Genomic DNA, 23640 nt, shown 5'->3' with positions numbered 1-23640 from the left:
TGACAGATAACAGTAACTTGACAGCACCTATTAAATGTAAAATGCTGGTGGGTTTCTTTTTTTGAACCAGTCTCAGTTAACTTCATCAATGTTGTTAAGATGTTTGAGTTGTTATAACCTAAGGCTTATGCTGAAGGCTTATACTTGCAAACTGAAAATGGCCAATTAAGTATAATCTGTCTCTGAAACTAAGTGATAAGTAAGTATAGATTGTTGTGAATTGACAGTTTTCATTTAAGTAGTCACTAAGAGGAGACTTGAGGTCCAAAAATCTAATCTTTGTTTTCTATCAATGTTTCTCCTTAACTGTAACATTAACATTTCTATGAAAACAGTTAGGTAAATCGATCCAAGCTACTTCATCAAACTGTATTACTAGTCCTGCTGACAGATAATCCAGGTTTCTCCAGATAACATACTACTTTTATAATCTCTGAGAAACCATATTAGGCACAGAACACTGTCATTCTCATCGCTATAATCTCATTAGGTTCCATCTGTAACTGTCTTTAAAAAGTATCTATTTTGACTAATAAAAATCCTCTCATTTCATGTTTAAAAGACAGGGAATGGGCAAAAATATTTTTAAATAGTATCACCTTATGAAATCCCTTTACAGTTTCTGAATACATACAATACTATTCAATCCTCATCACAAATGGGAAATAATTTTAATGATGAACTTGCTTTTCACACCTTGGTACACAAAGATTCAAAGTGCACCAGTTGACTCTTGCCCAAGAGAGTGCCCTGGCATAACCATCAGAGCATACAAATTAGTTGCAGCACTAGGGGCACCAGCACAAATAAACGGTGTAAAGGAACTTGTGTCCTTTTGTACAAAAGCAATGAGCCTCCCTGTGCCTTGCATGACAAAAGGCTTAACTTTATATTCCTCAAGCTTTGTGTTCTGTCTACACAGCTCCTTTGACAACATTTGAAATTATGTATGAGGATTCTGGGAAAGACTGAGCATTTTTGTTTCAAAGAAACAGGACTTTGGGCTCGCCTTGATGTATAATTTAATCAAGTTAGACCTAAATCTAGAGTAAATTTACTCTCGGTCAGACTCTATGCTGAACAATTTAATGTGTTTAACTTGTGGGTGGTGTTTTTTGGTTTTTAATTCCATTAAGTTAGGCAGTAGCTGAAAGACTGAACTTGCTTTTCAATTAAATCAAGGTTCAGATATGGTCTACACAGTTTACACTTGGAAGCATGAAACAAGCAGATGAAAAGGGAATAAATTTTATGAACACTTAATTAAATAAAAAATAATAAATACTACATTCAAGACTTGGTTCCAAGAATTAGGAAGCAGAACTGTCCTCTTACAGGTCTCAGACAGAATAACAACCAATGAGAATGATGACACCTAAAACATCAGATAAGGAAGAAATTCAGTGGCTGGTCAAAGGATATACACAGCTCTTCTACTGAGGCCATCATTCTGTGTCTCAAGTTCACCCTGCAGAGTGATGATAACAGCCTGCCTTCCTCCTCAGCCTTTCTGTCTCACACTTATCGAAGTGTTGTCACACAAGGGAACTTTGCACTCCACAGAGTCATAATGAGTGCAACATAGACGGGGCTTCCTTACTAATATAATCAATACTATTACTGATTATATTAATAAGAAGTGACACTTCTCTACAAAACAACATAATATTTGATAGCAAAGTACAAAGGAAATGTCCCTTCCTCTATTCAGTACACCAGAACTGCTGAAAGTCACTTGAAATACACAGTAAAATGTGAGTCTGTGCATATTACTGGCTCAGCATTTCTCATTGCTTAGCTTGTTGAGGCTTCTCATTTATGCTTCATTTCAAAAAATATTACATTACTCAGCATTATGAATATACTGCCAAGAATAACTACCTCACTTGGACCTCCTCATTTAAAGTTAAGAAGGGATTTAAGGATTACAGAATATACATATTTTTAATAGCATTACTGTCCTGCTTGGTGCTGGTGCTTTGAAGCATCAGCAGCTCTGGCACATCTGCTATTCATGTTCCTCGTCAATGTCTCAATGCCAAAATATACATCCCAACCCAGTTCAAGCAGATTCCACACAAATTCCTGTAGCTTTCAGATGACTGTGTACAGAACATAATCTATTTCAGAGAGACTTAATCTGCCGCTAAACCCCTATTTAGAACAAAAATACTGGTCAGCTGGAACCACAGGCTTTACGCAGATAAATTTAAGAAGGTATTTACCTTGCTTAAAAGAGCTCTCAAATATTTTGCTTAACAATTTGCATCAACTGTCAGATCAGCAACTCTGTTCACACAGAATTGCTGCACGCAGTCAGGAAGGGCTTGTGGGAGCACTGACAGTAGTTCCGAGCGATTAGAAAGCCACCACGTTTGTTGTGTGTATGTGACTGTGTCTGCACATTAGGCAGAGTCAAGAGATAGTAATCCAGGCTGTGGCTCCTCTTACTTTTGATGTGCTGATGAACTACTAATGCACAGATTCTTTCTTTACTTAGAGAGCACCACAGGTTACGAAGTCTACCCATGAACAATTCTCCTGCCTGCCTCTGTGTCCAAGGTTTTCTATGAACCCTAATTTCCCATTACCTAAAGTATCCTTCTGGTAAATTAAACAGGCTTGCTGAGAGTTTCAGAGAAATCCAACAGTTGTGCTTTCTGAAGCAGAATCCTCTCTTACTGGAAAAGAGAAAGACACATTGCAGTTACCCAAGAGTGAAGCCACAGTTTGGCAAAACGGGGAGTCTTACGTGCAGACTTCTGGTTTCTTTCCAAGAGTTTTCGCAGGCTCTCTTCAAAACCCAAGTGGGTTAAGCACTGTGACTAAACATAAACCTCACAACAACAAATCATGTAACTGTGTCTGTATCAAACTGTGGTTTGGAGAAGTTTCCTAAATAGTCCCTCGCACAAAACGTTCATGAGGGGAACAAAGCAATGACATGTATGTCAAGAAAGAAAAGTGATGTGAAGTGTCAAAGGTTGCCAGTGAAGGGGGTTTATTTCAAAATTCTATTTTCTCTTGAATTGATCATCATGGTACAGAATGGTATAATATTCCTAAAGGAAATAAACATGCAGAAAGGGGTTCTGGAACAAAAAGAGAAAACAAAGAATTGTGGTAAAGGTTTATAATAAAATTTTTCACAGTTCTGTAAACTGAAGCACTATGAAAGCTGTAAACTGAAACAGAACTGTACCAAATTGTACTAGTATATAGATTTAACTTTAGAAAGACTGACAACCTTAGCCAGGTTTAAAAATTTATATACACACACACACACACACACACGTATATAAAAACCATCTTGCTTTCGCCCTAATTCCAAGTAGGGCACAGAGAAGATGTGGTTTGTGCAATGCAATTTTCACTCACTAAACTTGGCATTACAATCAGAAACATGCCTCAATGAACAGTCTCCTATGGAGAAAGAAGACTGAAGAAGTTTTACACTAGAGAAATAAAACTAAGAAAATAACTGGTGCCTTCTCACACAGACATTACTGTCTCTTTAATTTTAAGAAGCTACAAAACATTTATAACAAGTGAAGAGCTCCAACTCTGCTGCTGCATTAACACCTGAAGTGGTATTCCCCCCCCCTCACAATAGTACAGTAGCTCTTCATAATTCTCAGTGGCAAGACTGATCCCATTTTGCTACAACTGATACACTGAATAAAATGTTCACTGAGTTGTACTTCCATATTAACGCACGAACTATGAATTCTGGCAAGTACTGGGCACCCAACTGGGCAACCACATTATTAAAGGCAGGGATTTTGATCAATCTACTTCTGAAATTCTTGTACATTCTGAGAGCACTTCCAAGAAAAATTGGGTAGAAGACGGCAATTTCTGAAGGACAGACACATAGTAAGGCTGATGTGAGGCGGACATGCATCAGGGACATGCATGAAATCAGATCAGGTCAAGAAGGTGCCAGACAGCAGCTCCAGCAGCTCAGACGCTTGCATGCTGTGCCATCACATCTGCTGCTACTAATGCTGCCCAAGGCTGGCAGCTCTGCCCTGGTCTGATGCAGAAGGAGCAAGAAGAGCAGTAAATCTGAGGAAGAAAGGGGGACATGACCTGCCTACATCCCTTGCTTTGCTTGTGACACTAACAGCTGCATGCAAAACCAAAATCGACAGTTTATTGCATTGTCACAAAAGAGCAGAAGCTGCAAGAAGATTTCAGGGCAATGCTGTAATGTATGCATTAGACTAGGTTTTCATCTCCTGATGATTTGGCATGTTTTGTTTTGAAATACAAGGTCTCTTTATGTGTGTCCACTCTATGGCTATAAATAGACTTTCCAGTTAAAAATGTTTATTCCCATCTCATATATGCTGATGACAGCACAATACCTTTAGAGGAAAAAAAAAACAGACACAAATATATCCCAATATCAAAGGGATTTAATTCCAATGAATATGTATTTCAAGACATAAAGCTGTTTCATTGGAAATTTCATTAGGGCAAGGAGAAATTCAATACATGCAGTCTCAGGCCAAGAGGGAGGTAACTATACTTTCTTTGGAGAAAACCCCAGCTTTTTGTGATATTCATTAAGAAACTAGAAAGTTAATTTCAAAATCAATTTGACACATAAGCAAGGGAACTTTAAAATTGCAAATCTTTAGCATCAACAATCTTTTCAGGAGCACTTCATGCTGAAAAACAGGCAAATGCATATGGAATCACGAGCATGAAGAATGCGACATTAAAATGTGAATTATAGGAGCAAAAACTGTATTTACACTGACCATTTCCAACACTTTCCTTCCTGCTCTCCACAAACCCATTTCAAATACAGTAGATTTTTTTAAACCCCCACATTTAGACATTCCATTACCTCAAAGGTAGATTCTAGAATAAACTAAGTTGCTAATTAACTTGGTAGCATTTCTTGCTACACTGAAATTTCGGCCCTAGAACTCCTACTGTTACTAAGTCCAAATAGTAAGGGGGGGAAAATTAAAGAAAAAATAGTATTATTTAACATTATTTCCAGTTTCAAAAGAGGTAGTTTGTCAAAATTCTTTTTTTTCTTCCTGAAATGCACCACTTTATTTAAACATCACTTTAAAAAAAGCTGTATAAACCTCTATGACAACACTCCGGATCAGTTATTCTTCTGGGCTTGTGCAATTTAATCTTAGAAATTTTGCACAAGTACCTGAGAAAAAATCATATGAAGCATGCAACTGTAGAGCAACTTTAATAAAGCAGCATGAAAAAAACTGGCTCCAAAAAAAGTGAGAAATAACTTCTACTGATCAGAAATTCAACCATATATAAAGGAAAAATTAATTTACAGGAGATGTCAACATTTAATAAGTGACAGCTTATCTCCAGAGTATGAACTATTTAATTAGAGAAGTATTAAAATTAAAGGCCAGGAATAATATTTAACAGATGAGATGTTTATTATTTCTGGGATTATTTTAACTTACTTTTTTTTTAAAATACACAAATCTTCCATATTGCACAGAGCTCAGTGGGCATTACATCATCCAGTTCACTAATCCAAAATACATGTTAATGATGCTGTTTCTGATTCTGTGCCAGCAACAAGAACTAAAATATAGCATGTATCCAAATCCATTTATTGATTTAAGTGACTAAGCCTAGAGTGCTGAGAGAATATTTGAAGGAGTTTTGTAATTTTAGTTTGGTAGTAGGGTGGACTTCATCCACACCTGCACAATAGCTACCATTTCTTGAACTGTTTTTAGGGACTCCAATGTATACACAGGCTTAGACCACGCTCCCACATTTTAAAATCCCCATATTGCATTTTACACTCACAGTTGGAATGTTAAACATTTTACAAGCATTTGTCATTTTATGCATGGACAGTATTTACATGCAAGATGACAGATGACTATTTAAACATTGTATGTGAAGAAAGAACTAAAGTTCAATTGTGGCTCAAGTGTGATATGTCATCTTGAGCCAGTTGCTTCAATGTTTACCCTTCTGTTAAGTGGATAATGATAAATCTACATTCTACAAAAATGTTTATGAACTCTAATTTATGCAAAAAACATTGAAATGTTCAGCAGAAAGGGAGCATAAAAGCCTATTTGAAAGCTGTATTACATCCATAAATGTAAATGAAAATCTGGTAGCACAGACAACAGAAAACCATTACAACAAGATCCAGTAAATTTAATGGAAAAAAGATTTAGTCATGATTTCGCTAAACCAATACGAGTGGTATATAAAGACTCAAATATCTTAAAAGCACTGAGTTTAGATTTTTATCCTTGTAATGTTTCTTCTCTTATTTGCATCATTCTGGCTTATTTGGCTCAGGCATAAACTAATTATTTTTTGGTACACAACACATATGGATGTAGAAAGATGGGCAGAAACCGTCATATTCCAAGACCAGCTTCTACACAGGTTGAATCAGGTTTGTTATTCCCCAAAAGAAATGCCAAACCTCTTTCATAGGGAGCAGAGGCAAATGGGCTTAGAAACCTTAACACATTGTTATGAACACTGTGTTCTTTCTGTGGAAGCTGGCAGTTGTGTAACATCTGCACCACACACTAAGCTTAACTAAATACAGTTTGCAACTAATGTAATCAGATGAGCATCAGATGAACTACAAAGGGAAAAAACCAAGGTAAATACACAAAAAGTTGACTAGGCAGCATTCAGAAATCTTCACAGAAATCTTACACAGCCTCTAAGGAAACATTCCAAATTGTTTGGAGCACAATGGTTTTGAAGCTAAGGCTATTACATAATCCCACTATCTAAATATATCATAACCCATTTCTAATTCATATAAGTATTTTGTATAACCTTTCTGGGTAAGAAAACTAGGTCACTGCAAGAATCTCCAAGGAAGCCAAGAGACTGCATAGCCAAAATACCACTAGTCCTACACATGCAGGAAATACAGAGAACATTTACCATCATCTTAGTAATACTGGGCTTTATCTCAATGTGTGGGCAAATTTTCTTCACAGGTAGGATTAGTGGGGGCGGTAATCCAGTAACTGCGGGATTTTGCTCTACTCCTACATTTAGGATTCCCACACAATCACACACAGAGAGGCCAGAGCAAAAGGACCACCAATAAGAGGTAAACTGCTGCCTTAGCAACCATGTAAAATACCTCCCAGAAAAAAAAAAGAAAAAAAGCACATGGAAAAGGCAGCTGAAAGTGTTTTTCTATTAACAGTATAAAATAGGTAACTAATTTTTACTGTGAAAGTGACCTATTGCTCTAGGGAGGTTGCAATATAAAGTATTTCTCTATTTTCAGCATTTGCTACTTCATGCATTCTCTCCCCTTCTCCGTTTTCCCCTTTGAAAAACATTAGTTTGTCACAAACTTATTTTAGCTAAACAGGCTAAACCAAGCAGCATCAGGTATAATTAATCCTCCCATAGAAGCAGAGTCAGCTTTACTCATACAATTGAAATTGTAAAAAGGAGGGGGGAGATTAAATTACTTTCAAGAGAACAAAACCCTGATGTGTGCCTGACAAATCATGAATAAAGACTGGCAATGCCCTAAGGAAACTCTACTATACTACTGACTGTATCGAGGTATAAAAATCATTAAACTTGTAGAACAGTACGTACTAGAACTACTTCTTACATACTCATTCTTTTAAGTGTTTCTTCTGAAAAGAAATGCAGGTCCAAATGAGCTGTGCCCACCCACAAGGGGGGAAAAAAAAAAAAGAAAGAAAAGAAAAGAAGAAAAACACCAACAGAAAAGAAAACCAGGCAAGAGCAACAACAGTGCCTCAGTTCACATAGATGAGAATAATTGGAGCCCAGTTCAATGTGAAGTAAACACAAGCAGGATGAAAGCTTTTCAATTTACACCTACAGCCTACAAATTAGTAAGCAGTCTGGTAGGATGAGCTTGCCAGAGATTGCATAATAACCCTACCCACGGTGACAATGCAGGGAATGGGAAACAAAATGGTAGCTCTATACCAGCAGGGAATTTCCCTTTCTAATTACTGAGTACTATGAAAAGCATTATGAAGAGCCAAATATTAGATTTTGCGCAACTGGATCAGGATTTTCTGTGCTAATCTCAACATACTTTCATGTGAAAATTAATTTTAATATGCTAGTGCTTTCATAAAAGTAAACAGGTATTGAAATTACATGACACTGTTCAGCAAATATTGCTTGGGAATTTATAACATTTTTTATATATATATATAAACAAAGTTCACCAGGTTACCAGGTTAATGGCTTCTCAATATATCTTGCCTATATAGATATTCATTACAGAATAGAATAAACCAGGTTGGAAGAGACCTTCGAGATCATTGTGTCCAACCCATGATCCAACACTATCTAATCAACTAAACCATGGCACCAAGCACCCCATCAAGTCTCCTCCTAAACACCTCCAGTGATGGCAACTCCACCACCTCCCTGAGCAGCCCATTCCAATGGGAATCACCCTCTCTATGAAGAATTTCTTCCTAACATCCAGTCTATTATATATTGGCTTGCCTATGAATTGAAATCAGAAGTACCTAAGCCAGAAAATTCTGCTTTTGCAGTGCATGCATATTCACATCCTGCCCCTTATACAGCCATAAGAGAAAATGAAACATGCTCTTTTCAGTTTTACTCACAGCCACTGAGAAGGGAGACAAAACAGAGCAGAAAAGGGAAAGGGTGGAGAAAAATAGCTTAACAAGCACAACTGCTCATGTCATGCCATGAGGCTCAAGAAATAATCTGTCCCAAAAGTTGTCTTTGATGAGATAGCATCTACTCATCTGTTCTCAGGTGTCTCCCTGATAGAGACACAAAAATGAGAGGTTAAGGAAAGGGTCTGACTTGGCTCATATGAAAAGGCAAGAACTCTACTTCTATGAGGGTGGGTCTCAGAACTAAAGGAGCAAATGGGGAAAGGAGGAGGTTATCTCCTGCCTCAAGTGAAAACCAGGCCTCCTGGATTTGTCTGCTGATGGAGGAAACAGTCCTGCACAGGTAATTCTGCCAGAAAACTGTTTAGCAGATGAGAAATCCACACAGAAGTCAGGCTAGGATCAGTGTGAGTGATTAACAGAAAGGTTGTTTTCCATCCTACCAGTCTTCCTACAAGTTTCACTGGCAAGACTGCTCACCAGTGCATATGACTGAGAAGGCCTTTGAAAAATTTGAGTTACGTAGCAGATAAGCACTGAGAACCTTTCCGGCAGGACTTCATGTGAATGGAAGGAAACAGCATTCAGGTGATCATTAATCAGAGGCTGAGGTAGATAGCAAGCAACTTGATGTGAGGGGCAGGGAAGTTCAGATGTCCACATGTCTGAAGATAGGTGTAAATGTCCTTAGGTGTAAGTACTTTCCCCTTGTGATATCCTTACAATGCCAGACTGTGCAAACCAGGGATAAACAAAGTCATTTCACATCAAAGCAATCCAGCATCATGCTCCTGGAGTTCTGCAAGAATAGATGTGAGAAGAGAAGCAAGGCTATATGGTGTTTTGGTCAGGGACTCCAAATAGTCTCATCCAGGTCAGAGAACAATGATTTCTTAAAGCTTCATCCTCTCCTTACCTTGCAGTTTTCAGACAAAATGACCACAGAAAAATCAATCACCCTAATCAGAAACACATCTGCAAAGTCTCTTGAGTAAAGACCAGCACTGAAGCTTAACATTTGATGAGTTTAGGATGAGAAGGTATATTTTTAAGTTGTGTGAATCCTTGTATATCATTCTGAGAACATCAGATGGATTTCCATTCATGACTGCATGAAATGAAATGACTAAAAACATCTAGGAAGGTATATTAGGATAAACCACCAAAAAGCAAACATGTTGAATGAGCCAGAATCAAAAGGTATGATCATTGCCCTGCACAGATCTTGCATCATTCTGGAGGAGAATAAATACACTGTGATAAGATGACTGACGATCCTGGGTTATTAGGTCATGAGAAAGAGCTATCACAGCAAATAGAATAATCAATTACAGATGTTCTGGACAACAATGGAACTTGAAATAGTATCCCTCTGCAAACACTGAGAAGTCCCTGCCATTATTAGAAAGGAAACAGTTGTAAAGGAGAAAGACTGTCAGTGTGTACTATACGTAGGTCTGATAACACTACACATGCAATCAAAAATAATGACAGCTAAATACATGGTCACTTAGATAATGCAAAATTGCCTTCTGAATTCAGAAAGCAGTTCTCAAGCCAAATGGCATAGCAAGTAGCACATTTAGTCTGGTAGAAATTAATTCAGCAATTAAGTTGCCATGAGAACTGACTTGCTTCACTTGACTATGAAACCTAAAGGAAGGATTTTCCCTACAACAGCCATTCATGAAGACAGGTAGGTAGGTAAATTCCTGAATTTAAAAGCACCTAAGTCACTACAATCTCTCTGAAGACAATGGAAGTTAAAAAAAGGAATAAAGGACACTATGTAAATTTAATTTGGAGACTTTCTACTGGCATATCTGTACCTTCCTTTGAAGTCAAGTCCAGAGGACTAACAGTAGAATTTTCTTAAAGTAGCAGAAAAGTCCATACAGCCTAAAGAAACTGTCAAGCTGAGCCTCAGTTACCAACACACTCACCTCCACACCCCCAAATACTTTAAGGAAAGTTGAAGAAAGAGTATCTGACACTGGAGTAACAATGAGTTAAGGAGATTATCTGGGCTAGAGAAAAGAGATTTTTGAAATACATTCCCTAAGAGTCACCGAGATGGACATGTCCTCTTAAATGTGACCCAGGGGAAGAACTTATAGCTTCTACTGACTGACAGAGAGTTAGTGGGATACATACTCCCAGAACCAGACATTGACTCTGAATGGAATGATTGCAAACTCAAAACTGACCTCAAGTCTGGAAGCAACGCCTGAACAGAGAACCTTCATAAGATGCTAAACGGTCTCAAGTCCCAAAAAGCCCAGAAGGAGACTCCCAATCCTGATGTCTGAAGAGTAGATTAGAGCCTCCAAGGGTTAAAAAACACCACCATACAATTTGAGTGTGATATTAAGAAAACATAAGCATAGCTTAATCTTTGATTTAAAAGCTTAATAAACAATTGCAGCCATTAATTAAAAACAACAACAAAACGATAAACAAACGTTGCTTATAAGTACATGAACCAATAAATCATGAGACATGGCTAAAAGCCTTTTAAGGTTGCCTCTTTCAAAAAGCAGCACATCAACGGCTTAAAAAGATGTAAAATTCCCATAAAATGCTGGAACACTGCAACTGAGGAACTGCTCTTCTAAGAGCTTGTAAAAATACCTTTTAATCTTATGGCTTTGGTAAACACATCAGCCAGCTAAGTAACAACAAAGTAACTGCTCACCAGTCAGCACATCTTCAAAAACAAAGGCAATGGTTGGGGCTATTGTTTCAGAAGAAAGCTAAAGAAAGGGGACTTAGAATAAAAGGCCACTTAGCTCACAACTTCTTCAATTATCCTTAAATGTTTCTGTGAGAACACATCCCTACATTTTATAGATGTCATACTTTTAATGAAACCTTCACATTTGCTACTGCAGTGCCTGGTTGTGCTTTTATATTAGTTTTGCACTGGTGGGTCACTAAATTCAATGACCTAAAATAAGAACTTCTTGGTTCACTCTAGAGCAAAGAAGTCAAAAGGTCACCTCCAGGAACACTACTATGATGAAACCATTTAACACTAAATTATCACAGAAATAGTGGACATAGCATAAGAATCTAACAACTGATTATGCCAAAAACAATACAGAGATGTCTAATTTGGAGTCTTTATGACTGGTTAATTGCTATACATATTATTTTGTAGTCAAGTACAACTTTATGAAATCCACTAATGGCACCAAGTTTTGGAGGAATAGGGAGGACTTTGAAGGATAGGGTTGCAGTTCAGAACTTTCTTGATAAATTGAACAAAGCTGTGCACTTAGAAAGAATAAAATGCCCAGACAGAAAATAAGGAATCACAATGTAGGCAGCAATACATGCAGGAAAAGATTTAGGACTAGCATGGAGCTCCTGGACAATACTGGGCTGCTCCTGCAGCAAAGGCAAATTGCATACACTTAGAGGATTCTGCATGAAGACAAGTGAAGCAATTGCAATATTCCCAAGTATCATTGCGTCTAAATTCTATACGGTTTTATGTTGAATTGACTGTTGTGTACAATTCCAACAAATGCCAGTAAGACTGAACTCTCAACTTGGCTGCAGAAGCAGTAAACTCACAGAATCACCAAGGTCAGAGGAGACCTCATAGATCATCAAGTTGAAAAAGAAGATGCCCTACAATGAAAACACAAGAATTTTCATAAGAAACAAGTAGAGTGTGTGGAACTGGGGAGAGAATAAGGAAAACTTCAGAGTAACTGTCTCGTGAGATATCAAGAAAATTCTAGGAAGATAATCTCGTAAGAAAGCAATTTAGCCACTATTAGTGAAGACATTCTTGAAGGCTCTATATTTTCTATCAAATATAACCTATTGAAGTGTTTGAATGGGCCACTCAGAGAGGTGATTTTTTTGTTGCTGTTGAACACTTCTCTAGAACAGATTTAGAAAACACCCACCAAGAAGAATTTTCTTGGAATATTTTTTCTTCCTCAGAGAATAAAGAAGATAGATGAGGTTCAGCACTAAATTTCTATTCTACATTATTTACCAGACTACATCTATTACACTGCATATATATGTTGATTAATATGGCCTACAGAGGTATTGACTGTAGTCAATCAGTGCTGGATTGGTGCCCTTGAGTACAATTTGTCTTCAGACAATTTGCTGTTGGTAAACATTACAAAAGATTAAGATCAGCAGGCATGACAACAGGCCCCTGGGACATGATATCCAAAGCTTTCAGAGTGCCTCACTGCACCCCTGAGTTGCACAGTTGCTACTGGCATAAGTAAGAACAGTATTAGTATATCCCCAAACTTCTATGACTGAATTTGGCAACTTCAATTCCCCAGCCATATTTAACTTAGCTATTTAACATACATTTGCACGTTTGTGTGAGACAATGTGATTTGTTTATTTTAAAGCCAAACTGTGCCTTGGGTGTGCTACAAGGATAAAGAAGGTTGGCTGCATTAAGCCAAACAAACAATACCAGAACCAGATTTTAAAGTCCCCTTTTTCCCAGGGGAAAATGGATTTAGAATGCGGGAGTCCAAACTACACTTCTCTAAAAAATCTTTACTCTATGGCAAGTCTAAAGGTAAGCAAAAAAAGTAAAGAAAATAATACCTGTTCGACTGAAAAATTTAACAGCTGCGCTAGTTATAGGATCAAGACCCTACAGGTTAATGATTAATGAGGACTAACCTACCTGCTGACTTGCAGAGTCGGACAAGAGTAAATGAGCCTTAAGGAGGTTGTAAATGGCAGAGCAAGCCCCTGCAGGGCAAATTCACGGCAACCACTTACTGCACATTCATCCTTTGCAACGGACTGCACACTTAACATGCTGCAGCATCGCTCTGACCACTGAAAACAACATTTTTCCAGCCTGAGTGTACCACATCTGTATCAGTCAGAGAGATGTTAGTCCTTATTTAATACCTTGCTACTCTAATACAATTCCCTCTACCATACTTTGAAGTATTAGACCTGTTGATTAGTTATACACTCAACAGTTGTGCAAAAGCCACAGCTCCAGTGAGATCTTGCGACCCAAATACTTAATGTGGATTCAGGTCATCCCTATGAAATATATTGCAACCAATATTTCATGATTCAGAAGTGGCACTCACAGATTGACAATATGGCATTTGAGTCTCTGAGGCCTGGGGAGAAAGCACATGTCTCTGTTTTTGGTCACTTTTAATTTCATCCTGTCCTGGCTATACTGTGAAAAGTCTTGCTAACATGAGTTAAGCACTTTGATTCAAGTGGTGCAATCACGTACTTTGTTTTGACTATTATTTGAACAGTGTATATGTCTCCTCATGGAGACAGAGGCTTATGCCAGTAGTCCAGAAATAGCATTTAGTCTCTTGCCACTATTAAGGAATCGTCACTGAGTTCTGTTCTACTCTGTAATTCATTGAATAACATATTCTCCATCTGAACACAGGAAATAAATGACTTCAAGTGGCATTCAAGTTACTGTACACAGCTTTTTCTTACTCTGCACAGTTGTTTAGACACCATTAGAATCTTCACGTTGTAATACAAACACAGGGTAAACCTTTGAACTAAACCTCTTTATCTCCTCTAGTTACTAGCACCTAGCCATGATACAGAAGCCATCGGTATTTATCACTGTAAGCATTCACTGGATACTTAAATAACCTTAAATCTGTATCAGTACAGGCAGAACTGGCAGGCACTATCTGAACAAGCTTCAGTTAACTGTGCTAATGTGATGAGCACAGTGAGTACTGCATGCCAAAGAAATACAAATTTAGTTATGCATAACATTTGAAAGGCTCTGCCAATTAGAATACTGATTTCAGATTGCAATTCAAACAATAAAGCTAATTAAACAATTTTCCTCACACTGAGCTGGGCTTTCATTTGATTTATATAGAATTTCCATTTGCATCCCACCCTGCTGACTTCTAAACTCCTCTGTACTTAAGCAAAGTTTAGTGAGTTTCTCACTGCATTCTGAGTTAGAAACAGGCCTGGCCATAATGGCAAAACTCAGGCCAAGCCTGTCCCATTAGCCCCAACTCTTGAGACGCTAACAACTGGAACACAGAAATGAACGGTGACAAGCTTCTTTTAAAACAGATGAAGCATTGCTATTTCTGTTCTTAACAGGAGCTGATGCTTCAATACAAGCTTAAACAAAATCTGTCTATATTAAACAGATCTCTCCCAATTCATATTAGGAAAACGTTTAATTCTAAGGAAGATGGAGTTATTCCAACATCAAATAAGTTCTTGCTTATTCTAGATTTTCTTACAAAATATATCAAAAGCAGAAATAAGCCTCTAGGCAAACTCAGTAGGAAAACAAAGCAAACATGTATTGAGTTTGCACATCATGTTGCCTATTTATAAAAAAACAGAAGATGCTTCAGGAAGTTGATTTTTGTCTCCTTGTAGGTCATCAGAATTAGAAATTCTGAGTATTTTCCTTGAAAACATAGAAATGCTTCTTTGAGGCAAGTAAAATCTTCAATCTATTAGTCATTATTAAAACTAGTATCAAAATTATTACCCATCCTGTAAATTATAGTCAACATTATTCAACAAGATTTTGAAGTTTGGAAACTCAAACAGCAAACAACCCCTCAGTTGAGAGTCAACAAACAAGAAATACACCTACCTACTCTCATAGATATGATGTGTATTTTCAGTTTAGAGTTCCATTCATTCAGCAGAATCTTGAAATAGCTGGAAATACTATTTTGTGAATCACTCTGGATTCTGCTCCTTTTTATAATTATAAACACATTCAGTGGGATGAAATGTTTAAGTAAACTGCTACTGAGCATCAATAAAACAGTGGACTCTAATTTATGACTGATACAACAGCCATTACATCTGTGGCAAACACTTCTCAGAATCCTAATCTACATCTGAATGGACAAAAAATAGCTATGCAAAGAAACATGAAAGGCAAAATGTGACTAAAACCATTTTCATATTCATTTTGGATAATAAACTTAGCTGAAATCAAATAACTGATCCTCATGTTTAACTGGAGAAACATGGGAATGCAAGCTGAACTAACAGTACAAAAGCTTTGACCTCTTGGAAGAGGTCACACAGAATATGCTATATTGTTCTCATGTCAAGATCCACAAACATTTATGCTTACTTAAGCATAGTCTGCATTCTGCTGTGCTTATAAAAGTCTCCCTTTGAGCCAAGCATGAAGTAAGGAAGACTCCCAGAAGTACAGGTCAGGGAATGTTCTCTCACCTGAAAAGTTCCTGCATGGTCTTCTTCCTTGTCACCTTCTTTTCCTTCCTTGAGAGCAATCAATGTGAATCCTCGAAAGTAAGCAGGTGTGGCAGCAGAGAGTGTCACTGAGATGTAATGAAAAGAGAAATAATGAAAATAATGTATTATTTGTGAAATCAGACACTTCCATATCATTTCACAGATCAGCTTGAAAGGTGTGTGCTTTAACTTGGTATTAACAAAAGCTAGAGTAGGAACAACATGGAGCAGAACCATCCAGAACACAAAAATGTTCAGTCCAAGTTTCCACACCAAATGACAAACACTGGCATGAAGTAAAATACCTCAGCTATTTTTCTTTGCCCTGTCTTCTTTTTCTTAAAGTAGATTGATAATCTGCTCAGATTTAGTTTTCTTTAAAAAACAGTGGGAACATTTCCTGAACACTTGGCTTCAGCTTTTGCCCTTCTTTGAGCATAGACAAGAATCTAGGCATTCTAGTTCACACAAAAAAGTCTAACTGTAAAGCAAAATTACAATATTGCCTGCTCCAGCTCAGCTGCACTCAACACAGTGCCCCAGCTGGTGGAGACAGTTGCTCTAAATCTAACCTTCCTCTCCCTTAACCTCGAGGCAGAAGAGGACACAAAGTTAACTCATAGCTAAAAAGCTGTAGAAATTGTGCTGCCATCTCTGATTGCCAGAGCATCCTGCACATCAGCAAAACCTCCTTCTTCACACACCAGTAAAGCATCACTGGAAAGCATCACTAACCAGGGAGGCATTACTGGATCTACCAGAAGAGAACAAGTAACACAGTGTTGACCAATCCAATTTTACCAGGCTCAGCAACAGAAATACATCCCTCACTCCCTGCTAGTGTAAGATACCTTTGCCTGATCTTTCCATTTGCCATCAGCAGTACTTAAGCACCACCCAGCAACACCTGAGTTACATCAGCTGTGGCTCTTTTGAACACTATCAGAAAGATCAAATGAGGCACAGCTTTAGGGGGAGTTTTATAATTACTGACCCCTTCTCAACACCTGAAAGCAATCCTTTTCTCAAACAGAGGTAAATTCTAGGGAAAAATTCTTTTTTTAATTAAACAGACACAAAACTGCACTAGTATTATCTTTAAGTAGCTTTTACTTTAAGCATGATACAGAATTGCTTGTAATACACTATTGTCACACTCTCAAACCCTTACTAGCACAGTAAAAACTGAAGACCACCCAGTTTTCCTGAGCAACTACAACTAGCCAGCGTTGTGTCGTACTCACAAGAGACTCACTCTCACACAAACAGGCTGGCAGGGGTTGAATCACATTACTGAAAAAAAATCCAACAAAACAGATTGCCCTTAAAAGATAAGGATTTTAAAAAGCACCCAGAGTTCACTTGGAACATACAGAGAGCTTTTTGATCTAGAAATTCAGTAGAGAAAAAACTATGAAGTAAGCTATTTGAAGGTTTAGAGCATTACACTGCTATGACCAGGTCTAAACCCCATGGTGTTGGTACCAATACATAGCTTTTCTGACCATATGTGAGGAAAAGAAAAAAAAAATAAAATAAAGAGGATTGGAGATGCACAAAAGGTTAAAGAAATGAAAGTGCTATGTTTAGACCTGGACACGTACAGACACCTGCACAAATCTAGAGCAGTCACAGACATAACAGCAAGTCCACCAACTCTTGAGATTTTTCAGCACACTTCTCATTCCATGGAACCTTGTTATAAGGTTAAACTTCATCACTTTGGAGAAGAAAAACATTCTCTGCAACATGAATTGAGCAGTAGCATAACAGCATTAAACTTCTGATTACACTTCTAACTATTGCTCCAATGCATTAATTCATTAGCTATGTAATAATTAGCATTATTAGTTCAATTTTGCAAACTTTTGCAGCTCTAAATAAAAATCCACAGCCAGCCTCTCAGCTGTGGTAATTGGGAAGAGCACACTGCTGAACTCAACAAGGGTGAATGCATTATGCTTGCTTGAACACTGATTCTTAGAAACTAATTGCCATAAAACTCTTTTAAATGCAATAATTTTTTCCATCTATTATATGCAATTCAAAACTCTGAATCACTGAGTAAAACATTACACCAGAAATACTTAAGCAAGCAAACAGAGACTCCAGCTGTGAATTGACTCAACAGTTTTCATAGTTTTCCTCACAAATTTACAGATCAAACCAGAGAGTTTTCAAAACTCTAAACAAACACCTACCTATAAAACACAGGACACATGAAAGGCTGAAAAGCCATTAGGGGAAAAAAAAAAAGAGAAAAAGAAGAAGGGGTAATTCCAAATCCTGACTCATAGTTTTTGAATGCCTGGGCTTAGCAATATTCATGCTGCGGTTGCAGAGTCATTTTAACCCAGTATAAATTCATGCTTTCTCCAACGTGAGTGGTCCTGCTCTCCCCCAGCCTGCACTGCGTGTAGAGCAGCCACAGCCACACAGCTGTGCTGTCAGCTGAATCAGGGAACATACCCAGCTGAAAAGTAAAACAGACCAGCAAACCCCAGCCAGAGAGTTCAGCCAGGTCCAGTCCCTGAGCAGCTGTGCTGTGCAGTCCTAGGAGTGCTTCTGCCAGTGGCAGGGAGGAGGGGCCCCAAGGGTGATGGTCACAGGAGAAAAGTGGGCTCCTGTGGGATTTTAGTGTCTGTGCAACCTCGATTTAGGAATACCAAGGTGAATGTGTGCGTTGGTCATCCCAAGCTAGGCAAGAACAAATGCTAACACCTGAGCTGCGTCAGCTCTCTGAACTACACAGTGTGCTAGGATAAGGTTGCAGTGCAAGGCTTTATCCGGAGCTCTCCTAAATACAGAGCCTGGCTGTGGTGTCTACAGTCACTGTCTCAGGGCTGAATGTCTCAGCTCAGCATGTTTGCATTGCCCAGGCACCAGTGGGAAGCTGTCAGACTACATCTGGTGTTCACAAGAGATAGCAGCTTCTCACAGCATACCAGTTGAGAGTTCTTCTCAGGCTGAACTCTGCCATTTTAAAGCACAACTGAATATTGCTCACATTGCATTGTTCACATGAATTAATGTTCAGTGAAGCGACAAACTTCTTGTAAAGATCAGTTAAATCTCAGTGTAAGTCACAAAGTTAAGGATTCTACTTTAAAGGGAAGACTAGGTATCAACACTTACTTTTGTCTGTTTCCATCCCCTCCAGCAAATCTCCAATTACCTTACAAGCTGCACTTTGGCACACACCTTTAACACACTTCTCTTTCCCCAATGTCCCGAGGTAAAGGTGGGGGGATCAAAGCATTTGCTCTTTTGGTTTCTGGCATGATATCTGACTTTTCACATCCTATACTACAGCACATCCTGTGTTGTACATTGCACAAGTACCAACAAATACACTTTTAGTATCTACTCTTATCTGTAACTGTGAAGCATTAGAATCACTAAAATATTTACAGGGTGAGGATTTCTTTAAAGTATAGAAAACAGTGATTGCATGGTGGGGGAAAGAAAGAAAATGAAAGATTCAACGTTCCTTAGAAGAGAAGTTTCCAAACGGACACAAAGCAGCATGTAACATTAAATGAGTTTTTCCTTCAAATCTGAGATAAACAGGCCTACAAGTGGAAGTTCCATTAAAAACAGAAACAGCATCCACACAGTGTATTTGACTACACTAGTCAACTCTTAATGTTCTTCATCAGAATAACAATTTTGTGATACTAAGGAGGAAATTCCATTGTGTGTTAGCACATGAAATGGATGTACAACTGCCTTTTTTAAAGAAGACATTTCATTTGTATTTATAGTGGCATGAAACTTAGTTTTTCATGAAAATCACAAGCAACCCTTAATCTCATTCTACAGATCAATAAAGCTAGGACTGAGTACTTTCAAGAATTATTACCCCATCACACCATCTAAACTTAAGGTTCATCTGTGCCCTCTGAATGCGATGGAAATGTTGACCTTTAACAGAAGAGCAGCTACTTCAAGATCTAAGTTATCAGGTAGGAGAGCACCTTGACCCTGAGATGGTGTGCCCACAAACCTGGTACTATGGGAAGATCTGTCCACTACATGCTGCCTGCTCCACAAAAGTAAAGGCAACACAATACTACAGCCATTCAAATAGGTTATTCAATGCTCAGTGTCGTTTTCCTACATCACAGCTTCAGAGAGGTGGAAACAAACAAACAAAACCAACATGGGGGGGGAAAAAACATAATCAAGGCTTCCAAACAAAGATCCACCCAGGATTTCCCCTTCAGGCAAATAGATCCTGGCTGATCTAAAAGGTGGGTAACTACAGCAAACCCATACAATTTTCAAAAAGACATGGCAGCTGTGGACTGTGGTCTTCTGGTTCCCATACTGCAAGAGTACTGTAATGCTTCCTCCAGTCATTACAGCTCAAGAGTCTTACGTGGTTCTCACATCAACAAATGACTGAGACACAAACATAACTGGATTGTTCTACATGATCAGTTTGGTGGAGTATGGCATTTGTATGTACAGTTAATTCCTGTGTTATCCACTTTGCATAAATACTAGTTTATTCCAAGAGCCCGCTATCAAATGTGCCAAGGATCCAGACTGCATTAAATCAAGCAGAGGCCATGGAAACAGGCAGATTTGGCTCCAATGCAACAGAGGTTGCGCAGTGTTGTACCTCTAAGTAATTTACAGATAAAAAGCCCTCTCAAAGAGCCATAATCCCACCTTTTTTATTTAATCATTTTCTACTCTGTGTATAAAATAGTAATAAAGTTCCAGCTGTTCCAGCTGGACAGCGGAATTTCCTTCAAACTGAGCTCTCGAGACTTTCTCTAATGCTGTTAGATTTAAGTATTGCCATAGATAATATCATACTTGTTTGCATCCTTCCACCCATTCTGAAAGTGTCCCTAAAGGACTGTCTAGATAAGCTCATGTGCCGCCTGTATGCGGCAATCTTTAAGTACCAAAAACTTGGGTACATATTTTGGTCTGCATTGTAACTTTTTATCATTAGCTGTTAATTTTCCCATTTCCAAGGAGCTACAATATACTAAAGTGATTTTATTAATTTAGTTCCTAATGCCAGGACCCAGTATTTCGAGAAAATTAGTTCTGCTATATCATCTGGGAGTTTCTTTCCCAGTACCTTTCCATGCAACAGAAAGTTTAGCAGATGATTGAAAAAATCCTGTCATGTTTTTATAGAGGCCAATTCCAAAATTTTTAAAGAACATTCATGTTTGCCACTGTCAAAGAATTTTAAGCTTATTTTAATCCTGCTTAATAGATATATCAAATTGATATGCAACGTGAAGTCTTTCAGAGGCAAGGTACTAATCCTAATGTCTGGAACAGCTATCCAATTTGTAGGAATTGTGCATTTCATCACACCACATTAAAATAAATTGATTCTTGAGGGAAATAAAAACAAAATTAAATAAAAAATTCATGCAAAGTTACAGGCTGATTCTCAAAACAGGTTAGTCACTGCTGCAGGTGTATTTTTCAGCCTTTAAGAAAACATGATGAATATACTATGTCCACACTTTCCCCCCCCTGTAGCTACACTAAGATTCCCATGTTCATGCAATGAGAAAACATCGCTTTTTACACTGAATCCACCAAAGGTCATGAGAAACACTTGGAAGAAACTCTCAAATTTTGTTTTTCAAAGTGATGCCTATGAAGTACATTAGTTATGGTATCTAAAACTGTCAAGATTATTTCCAAACTGCTTTTAATACACAAAGTGAACAGTACACTGCATAAAGGGTTTCTTCCAAAGGCGTTATAAAGTGAGGCAGGAAAAGTGACCACAAACTGTCTCTTAAACAGAAAAATATGCTGAAATGTGCTCTGGAAGTTCATTTCAAGGATTGCACATGAACTGCTCAGGGAAGAACTGCCTCCATCTCTTATTTACACTGGTCATTAGCACCGTCTCTGCCTCTTTCCTGTTTGAACCATCTGTTCATTTCCACGGTGGGGGCAGAAAAAAAAGGGGAGGAGAACGGGGGGGTCTGCAATAGACATAAGTGGAACATGTGGGAAGTTGGCAGTGTGTTGTATAACTGTTTGCCTATATGCTAACTCATTATATTAACATTCATATTTCAGGGCAAGAACAATTAATGCCCCGAGTCTTCTCCTTCTTGCTGAATGCTAAAGCTTCTTACATTAAAGGGATAGGAAAGTAAGTAAACTGGTGAATCACGGAAGTATGAAAGAGTGCATTTTGTATCACATCAACTTGTGAGCTTGTGCTAGCTGAGCCGGTAGAGAGGATTCGTAACAGAAAGGAAATTCCTCTTAATACTGAGTTAATGTTTGGGAGTAAAGCAATCTTGTGAAATCCAACTCCCTCTCACTTGTCAGGAAAGCATCTCCAATAAAGTAATGAGTGGGAGTATATTACCCTGTGTTAACCCACACAATCACACACACGCGTGCCAGAAGGGATGCAGAGATGACAGGCAGAGACACGTTATAGTTTCAGAGACACTTGTCCTGACCGTTATCGTTAATACGGTAAGTAGAGGATGGCCAACTTACCCCGGTAACTGTTTCCAGGCTTGTAAAATTCTGGATCGCCCTCCACCCTGAGGCTAAATTCATTGTACCCTTCCCTCCTGGTGCCCTGGGCTCGCAAGATCCGACTGCAATATCCCTCGGACTTCACGGTTTTCTCCAAGGTTTCGTCAGAGAAACCCTTCGCCACCAAGGGGAAAGTCAACGCCAGAAGCCGCAGGGCGAGAGGCTGCAGATGCGCTCCCATCCTCGACGCTCCGCACAACTTTTTATCGTCGAGGCGGCGGCGGTGCCTGGGAGCCCGGCGGTGCCTGGGAGTCCGGCGGCGGGGGATGCCGGGTCCGGGGGGCGGGCAAGGCAGCACGGGCAGGGCGGGCTCGGTCAGCCCCAGCCGGCAGCGGCCCCCAGCATGAGGCTGCCAGGTCGGAGGGACCGGCTTGGCGGCTGCCGGGGAGAGGGAGGGGAAAAGCAGGGAGGGGGCAGAGAGGGAGGGGAGGGGAGGAGAGAGGGAAGTCTGATCTTGCCCAGATCCCGAAGTGAAGTGCTGTTTTGTTTCAGAGCGTGTGATTAGCAGCTCGGTAATGTTTATTTAACCGAGCTGAATTCACAGGGCTCGGTGGAATTACGGAGCATGGGGGACGCTGCCGTATCCCAGACACCCAGCGCAACGGCGAGAGAGCTGCTGCCGCCCGGGCTAAGCCCCCAGACCTGAAATTAATCACCCGCATTCCAGCCAAAGTCTATAGTTACTGTAGGGATAACATGGCTCAAAGAATTTCCCGACACCTCTCCACTCTCCCTCTCCCCTACCCCTCTTCCTCCCTACCCCCCCCAATCCTTCTCCAAACCAGCAGACATGGTAAACACGATCAAATCAGCGCAAAAGGACCAAGACAACCGCTTGCTCGCTGCACTCTTGACAGGCAAGGAGTATCAGCTGCAGGTTCTCGGCTGTGAGCATCTCCAGTGCCACACAGAAGAGATGCAGAGGCGGACGTGCCAGAAACACGAGATTCATTTTTACATCAGCTTGCAACTGTGCGCATCAAAGATGCAGGCTATGCAACTGTGCATGCAAAGCATCCCATGCACACATGAAAGCTGTAAGCACAGTTCACCCAAGTGAACGTAGGAGATCTGTTCCAACACTTGGAAAAAATCTATGCAGGTGCAAACAGGAGAAAGCCAGAAGAGGCAGGTCTCATTTTGCCTTTATACAGGGCGTGCAGCAAGGAACAGTGACACTGAATGACTATGA

At 39.1% G+C, this 23640-nt stretch overlaps 1 protein-coding gene across 1 annotated transcript in view; it reads right to left on the bottom strand.

Annotated features, from left to right (window-relative positions):
* The window catches only part of SPON1 (spondin 1), a 147085-nt gene extending 124264 nt beyond the window's left edge, over window positions 1-22821 (bottom strand). Inside the window, exons 1-2 of the mRNA XM_054171858.1 lie at window positions 22407-22821; window positions 15879-15985 (exon numbers count right to left, since the gene is read on the bottom strand). Coding sequence (XP_054027833.1) covers window positions 15879-15985; window positions 22407-22629 — 330 coding nt within the window. The 5' untranslated portion in view covers window positions 22630-22821. The remainder of the gene's footprint in view (window positions 1-15878; window positions 15986-22406) is intronic.
* Window positions 22822-23640: the final 819 nt, after the last annotated feature.

This window comes from Dryobates pubescens, chromosome 22, assembly GCF_014839835.1.
Source record: "Dryobates pubescens isolate bDryPub1 chromosome 22, bDryPub1.pri, whole genome shotgun sequence".
NCBI lineage: Eukaryota > Metazoa > Chordata > Aves > Piciformes > Picidae > Dryobates > Dryobates pubescens.
Note: the sequence above shows the minus strand (reverse complement) of the source record. Positions and strands in the feature narration are given on the sequence as shown.